Source organism: Muscardinus avellanarius (assembly GCF_963383645.1).
Source record: "Muscardinus avellanarius genome assembly, chromosome: 13".
NCBI lineage: Eukaryota > Metazoa > Chordata > Mammalia > Rodentia > Gliridae > Muscardinus > Muscardinus avellanarius.
Window position 1 is genome coordinate 29,871,610 of NC_137799.1, and position 13,775 is coordinate 29,885,384.

Here is a 13,775-nt window from a genome sequence, read left to right on the forward strand (position 1 = left end):
AGGCATCTGATCATTCATCTCTCTTTCTCCACTGTAACTGAGTATTTTACCTGGCACATTGAAACTTCTCAAGAAATACAGAGAAAAATAAATCAGAAGGTTCAGGAGTTCGGGCTCTTTCTAGCTTCAGATTTCATTTATTTTTTTGGCTCCCACTTGGGTTTGACATGCACTTTTTTTTCCTTCTTGGTGATACTGGGGATGGAACCCAGGGGCCTTCTACCTCCAGGCTACATTCCCAAACCTATTTTATATTTTATTTGGAAACAGAGTCTCTTAAGCCAGCTGAGGCTAGCTTCGAACCTGCATGATCCTCCTGTCTCAGCCTTCCAAGCACGGGGATTACAAGCGTCTGCCACCACGCCCAGCTGACATGCACATTTTTAAACAGTTGCCAAGGTTTTCTTCAGTAGAAAACTTCTCGTACTTCAACCTAGTATCTCAGTATAACTGGATAACCTCATCCCACTCAGAGATAGGCCAGACTCCATTGGGCTGCACGTTGGGGGGGGAGTTCTTCCAGTCCCATGTCTTTACGGGAATTTTCCAGGTCTTACCATAGTTGGCTTCAATGTATTCGAGGGTTTCACAGGGCACATGGACCTTCATGTCCACAAACTCCGTCCAGCACAGTGTAAACTTGGGAAACAGGTATCTATAAGTAAAACAGAAGCAATGTGTGGAGGGGTTTGTCTTTGACAGTGCAAGGCTGAACTAAGGAACCCAGTGGCTCGTGAATTCTCAGCTGAGGTACAACCTTCTCCCACAACATAACTTTTTTTTTTTTTGGTGGTACTGGGTCGGAACCCAGGGGCTTTCTACCGCCAGGCTATACTCCCAGACCTATTTTATATTTTATTTGGAAAAGGGTCTCACTAGTTGCTGAGAGCCTCACTAAGTAGATGAGGCTGGCTTCGAACCTGTGCGATCCTCCTGTCTCAGCCTCTCAAGTGCAGAGATTACAAGCGTGCGCCACCACGCCCGGCTCCACAACTTTGAATAGACTGAGTGGACCCTAGTCCACTTAGGAGAGCATCCCTTTCCTCTTCTAATGTTAATGCCACCCCAGTTTCTTCTCCTATTTTCAGTCTACATGGTTGACAAGGGGTCAGCCTCATCCCTAGACTCTGGAGATGGGTTAAAAAAAAAAAAGGAAAACCCAACCCTAGACAGTAAATTATAGTGACTGGTTCAGAGATGGGAAGATACTCAAGTTATGCAAATCAAAGTCTGGCCTGGAATTTCTGTTAGGATCATGCGGGTCTCTTTCTTTCTTATATAATCTGGGTTCCCAAGTTGACTCAAGTCCCATCCTCAGGCTGCCCCTTTGGTCCCACATCTAACATCATCCCACTTGTAGTTTTTGGTTTTTCTTTCCTATCAAATGCTAAAAAAGAACTTTAAACCAACCTAAGAAATTATTAGCTATAAAGGACTTTACTATATACATTGCAGAACAACATCAATTAGTAAAGGTACGTTTTAGGAATTAAACTAAAACATGTTTATTTTTTTTCCTTATCTTTTGGTACTGGGGATGGAACCCAGAAGCATTCTACCTCTGAGCTACACTTCTCGTCCTTTTTATTTTGAAATAGGGTCTCACTAAGTTGGCCCAAGGACAGGGATTACAGGTGTGCGCCACCACACCCAGCTCAAATCATGTTTCTTAAAGATATCTTGGATTAAATTTGACATATTACAAAGTAAAGCTAAAACTAGGTCTGTTTGATGTGTTTATCTTTTAGCCCTATATTCTCTGTTGGTTTTTCTGACAAATGTCTCTTCTCTTCACAACATGAGAAGAATGTTCAGTAATGAGATCTGAAATGGCAACAACAGAGTCCACATAAGTTTAAAATACCAGAAGATTAAAGGAGAAATGGGGAAAAGCCAGATTTTGTTATAATCATATTGTAGAAATAGGAACTGAGATGTTCTCCAAAGAAAGACTGGTTCTTATTTATTTGCTTCTGAATATCATGTTTTGCCACCAAATGAACGTGAAGCCATAAACGAAATCAAGAGGCCAAACAAATGATAAAGAAAGCAACAAGTGCCTTCTACAAAAGCCAATGGGTGCTGGCAGCTAACGGACAGTCCCAGCTAGCTTCTGTGAAAAGATGGCCACAGCAAATCTCATGGCTGAGAAGAAGTAGGATATAGCTTACACCTACCATCTGCTGGTCCCAAGTTGATTCTGCACACTCATATTCAAGGACCTGCTTATTTTGTCATGAGACATATCCATCCATCATCAGCTTCCACCCTCCCCAGTCAGATGCTGGCCAGCAGAACATTCACCTGTCCTGTGCTATCCTAGCAAGTTGACACACTGAAAACCGAGTCGAGACAGAAATAATAGTCTACCTAGTAACAGAGGCCAGGAAACCTCTCTCTTAAGAATTAGCCTCTATGGTCTCATCAAAGGACTGAAAAGAAAGCTAACAGATCTAGCATAGAAAGGACAGAGAATACTACAAGTTTTACAAAAGCAATGTTTTGAACAGAGAGGGATTTATGAGCAAAAGCAAAACACTGAAAATATATAAACAATGTGACAATAACACAAAGACTATTTAACTCAAATTTCCCTTTTGTTCCTTAACAGAAATTCTCTAAATTCTCTGTGGTTTCCTTTTCCTCAATTATTTTTCAATCTACTCAGTAGAAAGAATACCCTAGCTTCCTAGGAGAAGAGGAAAGATAAACAAAGCTTAAAATGTGAAAGCTGATTGTAACACGGATTATAGAGGGAGGACCAGGGACACAGCGCCTGCCACGCACTCTGTCCAGGCTACCAGTAAACAACACTGAGACCAAAACACACCCGGTGTTGGCAATGTTACCTTGGGTACTAAAGCTATGATTAAGTTTGGCTAAGCAGTCTGTACTGAGAAGCCTTAGGATAGGATCCAAAATGTGAACAGATTTAGACTAAAGCAAATACAAGTTTGAGGGATCTTACTATCACCAAACAATTCTTCCATCTAATGTGTGTGTGTGTGTGTGTGTGTGTGTGTGTGTGTGTGTGTGTGTGTGGAAACCAGGGACATTCAACCTCTGAGCTACATCCCTAGCCCCCACTTTTTTTGCAGTACTGGGGATGGAACCCAGGAGCATTCTACCTCTGAGCTACACCCCCTGCCCTATTTTTTATTCTTTATTTTAAAACAGGGTCTCACTGAGTTGCAAAGAGAGCCTCACTAAGTAGCTGAGGCTGTTCATGAACTGTGATCCTTCAGTCTCAGCCTCCCGAATGCTGGGATTACAAGTGTGTGCAACCATGCCCGGCTTTTATTCTTTATTTTGAAACAGGGTCTCACTAGGTTCATGAGCATCTCACTACTTGTTGACGCTATCCTTGAACCTGTAATTCTGTCTCAGAATCTCAAGTACTGGGATTAGAAGCCACCACACATGGCCTCTTCCATCTATTTTTATTTCATATCACTTTTATTTCATTTTATTTTTGCTCAAAACAGTAGTTAGAATTAAGAGTTAGTTGATGTAAAATATTTTTTCCTTCACAGATATTCTTAAAATCTGTATAGCTAGTCAGGCATAGTGGTACAAGTTCATCTCAGTATTTGGGAGGCGGAGACAGGAGGATCACAGATTCATGACCTACCTCAGCTTCTTGGTGAGACTCTGTTTCAAATAAAAGAATAAAACATAGGGCTGGGCGCTCTGAGGTAGAATGCCCTGAGCTTTCAATTCCCAGTACCGGGAAAAAAAAAAAATCTGTACAGTTATTTGGTGGTAGTTAAAGTAATGCTTCCCCCCTTTTTTGTGGTACTTGGGATTGAACTCAGGGGCATTCTACCTTTAAGCTGGTATGCTGGGTGTAGCTGCACATGCCTATAATCCAGTACTTGGGAGAGTGAGACAGGCGGATTATAGGCTCAGGATGAGCCTTAGCAACTAGTACTGGGAACTGAATATGGCTGGAGGTGTAGATCTGAAGTCGAATGGCCCTGGGTTTAATCCCCAGTATCACAAAATCAAAACAAAGCAAAACAAGGATCTGGTGCTGTCCATCCACAAAATTTTATACAATGATTTGCTTTGTTTTTTCTTTTTTATTTTCTGTTATATAATTAAGGTAGTCTATTTTGTGAAGGCATGGTAAAACTTTCCTGTAAGTTTTTTCCTGTAAGTCTTGGGTTGTTAGAGCTAGATATAGAATGGCCCCTTGAAGAGCTCATAAATTGGTGTTTGGAACTGATGTAACTGAGTCATGAAGGCTGTAATCCCAGCAGTGGACCATGCACTGTAATGGATTTACCTGGGTGGTGTCGTAGGCCAGCAGGGTGTGGCTGGCGAGGTAAGTCCTTGGGGTGTAGGTGTAGGGATGATGTGGCTCCACCCCTCCTGGTCTCTGGCTTGCTTCCTGGCCTGGTGGGGTGAGGAGCTCAGCCCATGCGCTCTCCTGCTCTACCTCCTGCCACCACCCCGAGACCCACAGTCCCTGGCCTCACATGGACAGAAGCCAAAACTAAGAAAATAAATCGTTCCTCTAAGTTTCATAGTCAGTCTTTTAGATTGTAGTTCTAAGAATGCTGACTACAGCATAGGTGTTGGTGTGTGATAGGAAAAGGGGGAAAATAATTTCTGATTAGAAGTTCAATTTCTTGAATGTATATAGCCTATCTGAATCATTTTGAGTTAATTTTGGTTTGTATTTTTCTAGAAAATTTTGTTTGCATATTCTACCCAATTGTCACATTTATTGTCCTAAAGTTATACATAGCATTTTCTTCTGAGAATCAGTGTAACACAGCTCAGAGCATAAAGAACCAGAGATCCCGGATTTGGACACTGAATATTATTATGTTTATTGTCTCTCTCTTTGTGGTATTGGGGATTGAACCCAGGGGCATTTTAAAATTTTGACACACGGTCTCACTAAATTGTGGAGGGCCCCACTTAAATTGCTGAGGCTGGACTCGAACCTGCAATCCTTCTGTCTTACCTTTCCAAGTACTGGGATTACAGGTATGCTACCATGCCTGGCTAGAAGAGATTTTTAAAATCTATGAACTAAAATTTTTAGTTTATGAACTAAAACTAAAATCTAAAAACTTTTAGAACATCCTCCTTAATAACCAATGAGTTAAAAAGGTAATTATAAAAGATTTTATGATTCAGCCAGGCATGATACTATCAAAGACCATAAATTCTTCAACAACAAAGTAACTTTAAACTAGTAAAAAATAAAAAATAAAAAATAGGCATCTAGGAATACTGATAAAAAAAATTGAGGCATGCCGGGCGTGGTGGCGCACGCTTGTAATCCCCACGCTTGGGAGGCAGAGACAGGAGGATCGCACAGGTTCGAAGCCAATGTCGCTGGCTTAAGAGACCCTATTTCCAAATAAAAATATAAAAATAGGTCTGGGAGTGTAGTCCGAAGGTAGAAGGGCTTCCAGGAACCCTAGTACCCAAAAATAAATAAGTAAAAATAAAAATAAATAAAAAATTGAGGCATAATTAAAGATATTTAAGATATCTTTATGTTATAAAATATGAAGGCATTAATAAAGCAGGAAATATGAGAGCAGCTTAGAAAAGTCAATGCTTCAAATATATTCACTTAAAGAAATTAATCAAATTTTGCCTTTTTAGCATCAGAGCTTTAAGTACTAAGAGATGAATGTGTTGTTGTTTTTTTTGAGAGCTCTAATACAGTGTTAATTTATGAAGCTGAGAGAGACAATGATGGAGGATTCCACACCTAATTCTAGTCATCTTTAACTTCTTGGGAGGCAGAGTGATTAAAAAATAACAAGAATGGCTTTAATTCTGCAAAGGTGCTAGGTTAGACCAAGTCTTCACCCTGGTGTCACCATATCTTCCTCACAGAACAGTGTAGGCTACACTTAAAAGTCCCTGATTGAATTTCAAGTAGAGCTCAGATCTCATGCCGCGTGGTATGATGGACCAGGACTGATTTTATAAAGACAGGCAAGTCAATGAAAGTACTCCAACAAAGCTTGAGAGAGGTAAAAGAAAAAAGAAATCTATGAAAATTCTGAGGAAGAGATTATTTCCAGATAGAGGAACTAGGAGTGATTTCAAAGAGGAGACATCTCCAACACTTTTGACTTGGCAAAACTGAGACGGTGATGATGCACGGTAATCTTGGTCTCACTAGTGACATGCTTAAAATCCTGGACTAAAATCAAGCTTCAAAAGACAGGTGTCTAAATGCAATGCAGTATCCTGGATTGGATTGTAAAACAGAAAAAGGATACTAGTGGGAAAATTGGTAAATATAAAGACTGAAATTTACACTTGATCTTCGTATTATATAACACAATGAAACTGCTAGAGGCATTACAGGAGAACGTCTTCTACCTTGAGATAGGACACATGAAGTACTAACCATCCTATGTACTGAACCACAAATACACTGAAATGCAAATACTTCAAATACAGCTTGTGTTATGAATATTTATTCTTGTTACTGATAGTTTCAAGATGGTTATACATGTTTTCAGAGCTATGAGGAATTTACAGTAGTTCAAGCTAAATGAAATCAATTGTCCTTAAACTGAGAAAAAACACTTCAAATACATTGAACTACACTAAAACTAAGAATTATCAGTGAACAAAAATTCCCAGAGAATGAAAAGAAAAAAAGCACAAATTGGGAGAAGATATTTTCAAAATATGTAAGCTACACACAGTAAAAAAAAAAAAAAAAAAAGAAAAAACTGAGAGGGTATTCAATAAGTACCTCACAAAAAAAGATTAAGTAAAGATATAAAGTAGAAAAAGCTGTGGCCCTCAGCAAGTCTTTAGAAAATGAAAGTTAAGGATAAATGAATACAACCAACTTTGGATTATTTTGATTTGCAAGCAAAACACTGAAGAAGAAAAAGTTGAATACCCCAATGAACAAGCTACCTCACACTTTATGTCTATAACCAATGGAAAACTCTTGCTGTGGTCTGAATGTTTCTGTCCCCTCAAAGTTCATCCGATGAAATCTAATCCCCCGAGGCAATGGAACTAAGAGCTGGGGGCTTGGGAGGTGGGACCCTCACGAATAGGATTAGCGTCCTCCTAAACGAGGCCCAAAGGAGTTTACTTGTTCCTTCCACCACGTGAGGACAGGTTTGGAAGCCCTCACCAGAACCCAGTCATGCACGGGCTGATCTTGGACCTCCCAGCCTTCAGAACTACTCCAGAATTACATTTCTGCTGTTTATGAGCTACCCAGTTTATGGTGCTTTATTACAGCAGCCCAAGTGGGCTACGATAAACACGCACAAGGGCAATAGAAAATATATACAGGACATTCACTACAGCACCATCTGCAATGACCCCAAACAGTCAACTACAGTGAAGCTGATAAATATCTGTACTATAGTTATACAGCGAAGAAATGACCAAAAGAGCTACAATATCCAAAAACATGAGTAATTCTCACAAACATGGTAAGTGAAAAGACACCAGGAACATAAGACTTCATTTAGATAAAATGGAAAAAAAAAAAAAAAAGTAAAACAAGCCAGGCGTGGCACACACTTGTAATCCCAGTACTTGGGAGGCGGAGACAGGAAGATGGCGCAGGTTCGAAGCCAGCCTCAACTACTTAGTGAGGCTCTCTGCAACACAGTGAGACCTCGTTTCCAAATAAATTATAAAATAAGTCTGCAAGAGCCGGGCGTGGTGGCGCACGCTTGTAATCCCAGCATTCGGGAGGCTGAGACTGGAGGATCGCAGACAGCCTCAGCTACTTAGTGAGACCTCTGCAACTCAGTGAGACCCGGTTTCAAAACAAAGAATAAAAAATAGGGCAGGGGGTGTAGCTTGGAGGTCAAATGCCCCTGGGTTCCATCCCCAGACCCACAAAAAAAAAAAAAAAAAAAATAGGTCTGCAAGTGTAGCCCAGAGGATGGGCCCTGGGTTCCATCCCCAGTAACACACACACACACACACACACACACACACACACAAGGGAAAAAACCCAGGTAAAACTAGACTATAATAGAAGAGGTCAGTATAGTTGTTACTTGCAGGAGATGCAGGAGAGAGGAGCTAGGATTGCAAGGGCAAATCGTGTAAGCATCCCAGGTGCTGGCAAATGCCTCTTTTTTTCTTTAATTCTAGGGACTGAACCCAAGGCCTTGTGAATGCTAGGCAAGTGCTCTACCATTAAGCTATATCCTCAAGCCCTATTTTAATCAATAAGCAATCAACCGATTCATTTGTGGTACTGGGGCTGAACCCAGGTGCTTTCTTACTCTGAGCTACACCCCCAGCCATATATATATATATATATATATATATATATATATATATATATATATATATATATATATATATAATTTTTTTTTTTTTGGTGGTTACTGGGGTTCCTGGAAGCCCTTCTACCTCCGGCTACACTCCCAGACCTATTTTATATTTTTATTTGGAAACAGGGTCTCTTAAGCCAGCGTGGCTGGCTCCGAACCACGCAATCCTCCTGTCTCCGCCTCCCAAGCGCGGGGATTACAAGCGTGTGCCACCACGCCCGGCTTTCATTTTATATTTTGAAATGGTCTCACTAGGTTACTGAGAGTCCTGCTAAGCTGCTGAAGCTGGATTCAAACTTCTGTTCCTCCTGTCTTAGCCTCCCAAATACTGAGATCCCAGGTATGTGCCATCATTCCCAGCCCTTTTTACTTTGAGATAAGATCTTGGCTAAGTTGCCCAGGTTGGTCTAAAACTTATGATTCTCCTGCCTCAGCCTCCTGAGTAGCTGGGATTACAGGAATGTACCATCACACTAGACCCAAATATTTATTTTTTGATTGGGATGCTAGTTATTTGTTCATTTGAAACTTAAGTTATATATTCTGTGTGTTATATTTCAATTTAAAAAGTTAGCACAATTATCTTCTATTTTCTAATTTTTTCTAGCTATAAACTAAGGTTCTTTTGGAGCCTAAGAGTTTTCTTGGTCTCCCCTTCAGACTCAGGGCTCCTTTGTTGATTGCCAAAGCATGATGCTAAGTTCTTTTAACTATTTCTTCCAATCACCTCATGCTTAGTACAGGTTCTCATGGGATTACAGATACGTGCCACCATTCCCTGCTGAGACTATCTTTTATTACATCAAATAAAAAACTCTGCATTCCAACACTAAGGTTTCCTGTCAATTAACAGGTTCACCAACATTCAATATCATCTTCCCTACACTCCATTAAATCTCTATTCTTTGAGCCAAACCAATCTAAATTAATAGCAATCCCCCATTCAACAATATCCATTCAAATTGTGCTGGCTCAACCCTTACTTCAGCACTCAATTTGTTTTATTCCTATAAACTACATCTCTCTGCAATTATGTGTAGTATAAGTTTGTATTCATCTTTGTAACATCTGGTAGATTTAATTCACTATTATGTGATTTTTTTTCTAATTTCTACATGGCAACGAGCCTTTCTAATTAGATTTCTAGGGTTTGCCTGCTTAATTTAAAATCAGTAAACAACTGAGACTCAATTATGTACCAAGCACTGAAATCAGGTGATTTCACATATTATTTAATCTAAGAATTTTATGCTGTGAGGTGCAGACTGTCATTTTCATTTTATGGAAGAAAAATCCAAAGCTTAGGTTAGGTGACATGAAAACAAGAGCACAGATTTGAGTCCAAGACTCACTCATCTAAAATCACACCTGTACAAAAATTAGATACAGAAGTCCCTACAGAGTGTCTACCAAATATTTAAAATGAGACATTCAAAAACACTGCATTATTTAACAGATGAATTTTGAAAAGACAATTGGAAGATGAGAAAAAAGATGTGCTTTAAAATCCTAGAAGCCGCAGGGCGTGGTGGTGCACGCTTGTAATCCCAGCATTCGGGAGGCTGAGACCTGAAGATCGCGGTTCGCGGACAGCCTCAGCTACTTAGTGAGGCCCTCTGCAACTCAGTGAGACCCGGTTTCAAAATAAAGAATAAAAAATAGGGCAGGGAGTGTAGCTCGGAGGTCGAATGCCCCTGGGTTTCATCCCCAGACCCGCAAAAAATAAATAAATAAATAAATAAATAAATAAATAAATAAATAAAAATAAATAAAATAAAATCCTAGAAGCCAGTGGATGTTTGAAAAAGTTACTAGAAAGGTAATGACTGTTAATAACTTATGACCAATGACTAACCTGTTATTATGATGGAAGATACCTTGGGTTAATGAAAAAAAGTATAAAAAATGTTAAAATGTTAAAAATGTTAAAAAGTATAAAAATGTTATCAGGAGAGTCACAAATAACTGTAATTATAGTGCAAAACCTAGTAACATGTAACAAAATTATCCCTCATTCACTGCTGGTGACTGAAAAATTTTGGATAATTTTTTTGGGAAGGCAATCTGGCATTATATATAAAAACTCTAAAACACTCACTCTCTTATTTCAGAATTAGAAAATGCCAGGTAACGCTCATATCCATTCATTAATTTGTTCAACAGATATACATTGAACATGAGGCTTACCTCAGGGGAGAATAAATGATAAACGTGACATGTTACTGCTTATGATTTGAATGCAAGGCTATAAAATTCCTATATATGATCCAATGCCATATGAAGTCATCTTAATCTTATTTACTTTCATTTTGCTTATTTACTTATTTTCATTTTTTGCGGTGCTGGGGATTGAACCCAGAGGCATTCTACCTCTGAGTTACACCCCCAACCCTATATTTTTATTCTTTATTTTGAAACAGGGTCTCACTAAGTTGCAGAGGGCCTCACCAAGTAGCTGAGGCTGTCTGCAAACCTGAGATCCTCCTGTCTCAGCCTCCCAAGTACTGAGATTATAAGTGTGTGCCACCACACCCGGTTTTTAAATTTTACTTACATATTAGCTATACATATTTATTTTTATTTTTTGTGGTGCTGTGGATTGAACCCAGAGGCATTCTACCTCTGAGCTACACCTCCAGCACTATTTTTTATTTTTTTATTTTTAAACAGGGTCTCATTGAGTTGCAAAGGACCTTACTGAGTAGCTGAGGTTGTCTGTGAACCACGATCCTGTATCAGCCTCCCAAATGCTAGGATTATAAGCATGTGCCACCACGCCTGGCTGGCTAGCTATATATATTAATGGAGCTTACTGTAATTGCTCAAATCTAGCGTCTCTTTATCCCTGAAGGTAATAACTATTTACATTCAGGTAAACTCTTTAAAAACTTCCACATAAGAGAATATAGAGCCAGGCATGGTAGTACATGCTTATATACCCAGTACTTGGGAGACTGAGACAAAAGGATGATAGGTTTGAGGCCAGTTGCTACAACTTAGACCCTGTTTCAAAATAAAAAGAATAAAATAGGGCTGGGGATAAAGTTCAGAGGTAGAATGTCCCTGGGTTCCATCCCAAGTACCACAAAAAAAGAAAGAAAGAAAGAAAGAAAGAAAGAAAGAAAGAAAGAAAGAAAGAAAGAAAGAAAAGAGAAGAGATACACACAGTACTTATTTCTCTGTGTCTTCATTTAACTGTCTTCTAGGGCTGTGTGTTTTACTGCAAATGAGATTTCATTCCTCTTTATGGCTGAATAATATTCCATTTTATGTGCCTGTGCAAGTTCATACCTTTTTTTTTTTTTTTTTTTGCCTGTGTTCTACAGAAACTGAACCTAAGAGCATTCTACTTCTGAGCTATGCTCCCAGCCCCTTTTTAAATTTTTTTTAATTTTGAAATCATCTTGCTAGGTTGCTGAGAGTCTTGCTATGTGTTAAGTCTGTCCCTGAGCCTGCACTCCTCCTGTCCCAGCCGCCTAGGCACAGGGATCACACCACCTCACACAGCTAAACTCACAGCTTTGACTCATAACTGCACTTCGAGATATATATTCAAGAAAGTAATCCTTAATAAAGCTTCTTTGTACAAAGGCATTGGCAGAATTTTTTAATTAAAAATGGGAAAAATCAAAGTTGAAAAGTAGTTAACTAAACCCAGTATTAGGACTTTCTCCTAAATCGACTAACTTGTCTATATTTAAGTCACATTTCCCTGTCACTGCTTCTAGACAGAGTTGATTTGGCACCTTTACTACAGGTGAGCCAGAGTTTGATTACTGTATTGCTGATAAAGTACTTTAATGTTTGTTTTATGGCCTATGTTATAAGATTCTTGAAAACAAAAACTAAGTTGTATTCATATCAGTATCCCTAGCACATAGCAGTTGGAAATAAATTTTACAGAAATGAAGTAATAAACTACAAAGACACCACACTTAGATGGGAGTGTATTCCACAGAAGATGAATCTAAATTCTCTGAAGACCTATCTAATAAGCAGAAACTGCAAAAATAAGAAGGTGTAAGGAACCTACTGCTGGCCCAAGGGATAGAAGATTTCCTATTAGAGGTTGTAGCAGTAGCTGTTTTACTGACAATGTTTTCATGAAGGGATATTAAAAATATGATAGAGACCATGGAAAAGAACAAGGGCTCTGAAGTGACACAGATCTAGGTCTAAGTCTTATCTGTCCCTAACCTTATCCATAAAATAAATGAGACAATAGTAAGTTCCCCTTACAAACTTGTTTTGAGGGTTAAACAAGATGATGCCTACAGAAGTGTGGCATAGTGCACACTGCATACGTAAGTATTCAACAGAAGTTAACTACTGGGCTGGGGCTATAGCTCAGTGGTAGAGCACGTGCCTAACTACTGTGATCACCTCGAAGACTTCTGACCTGCACCTACACCAGCCAATTCAAATGGTAAGAAGTAACCTGAAGAAACCTAAGCATCACCTGTGGGAACTGTGAAGATGTAGCAGAAACCTAAAAGATGGGAAACATTCTGTATCTTTAAGTTTTTCTCAACGTGAGCTACCCAGGAATACAAAATGGAGTACTATAAATATAAGAGGACCCTTCCAAGTGTACTACAAAGATAAAAAGACCCTTACAGCTGCACGTGATGGCGCATGCCTGTAATCCCAGTACTTGAGAGGCTGAGATAGGAGTGCAGGTTTGAGCCTCAGCAACTTGACAAGACTCAGCAACCTAATGGGACCCCATTTCAAAACAAAAAAAGGGCTGGGTTATAGCTTGGAGATAGAATGCCCTGGCTCAAATCCCAGTAGTGTACAGACACACACACACACACACACACACACACACACACACACACACACATAACTCATATACTCACATATACTCCTTATATTAGTTTGTTTTAGAGGTTTTGGTTTTCCCCCCTAGGAATGGTGGTGTTAAAAATACTACATTTCTTTAAAGTAAATAGTACTGAAAAGAATGAAAATGGCATATGGCTGGGAGAATCTTCCAAAGAAACGACTCCACACAGCCATCTCCTGTTCTTTTCTCTGCCTTTTAAGGTCACGGTAACATGGTAGAAATCTGGGACTCACACCATCTGTCCAGACACTTCTATCACTGCTCATTTCTCCCGTTAACCAGTCAGAACACTTCACACTCCCCAAACACTGCTACTGTAGGGAGCAGCTGAAGCAGAGAGAAGAAGCTTTTTCTATCCAGAATGTAGTGGCAGAAAAGGAATAGTTCTTTTGAAGGTTTTAGGTTTCAGATTATGTCGGTGAGAAGAAAAATTCATCCTTTAGGAGAAAATTTAAGAACAAAAGGACTCTAATATTAGTTCTAGAAACAATCTAAGAAAAAGGGTGATGCCCTTGTATGAGTTCTCTAAGAAGAGATATAGCTGGGCGTGGTGGCGCACGCTTGTAATCCCAGCATTTGGGAGGCTGAGACCGGAGGACTGTGGTTTGCAGATAGCCTCA

The 13,775-nt window shown here is 39.5% G+C and overlaps 1 protein-coding gene across 2 annotated transcripts in view; it reads right to left on the reverse strand.

Annotated features, from left to right (window-relative positions):
- Positions 1-441: 441 nt before the first annotated feature.
- FKTN (fukutin) overlaps positions 442-13,775 on the reverse strand; it is a gene marked incomplete at both ends in the record, with an annotated part of 54,438 nt that continues 41,104 nt past the window's right edge. For both annotated transcript variants that reach the window (XM_080708577.1, XM_080708576.1), the window contains one exon: positions 442-655. In XM_080708577.1, the coding sequence (XP_080564703.1) occupies positions 442-655 (214 nt within the window). The remainder of the gene's footprint in view (positions 656-13,775) is intronic.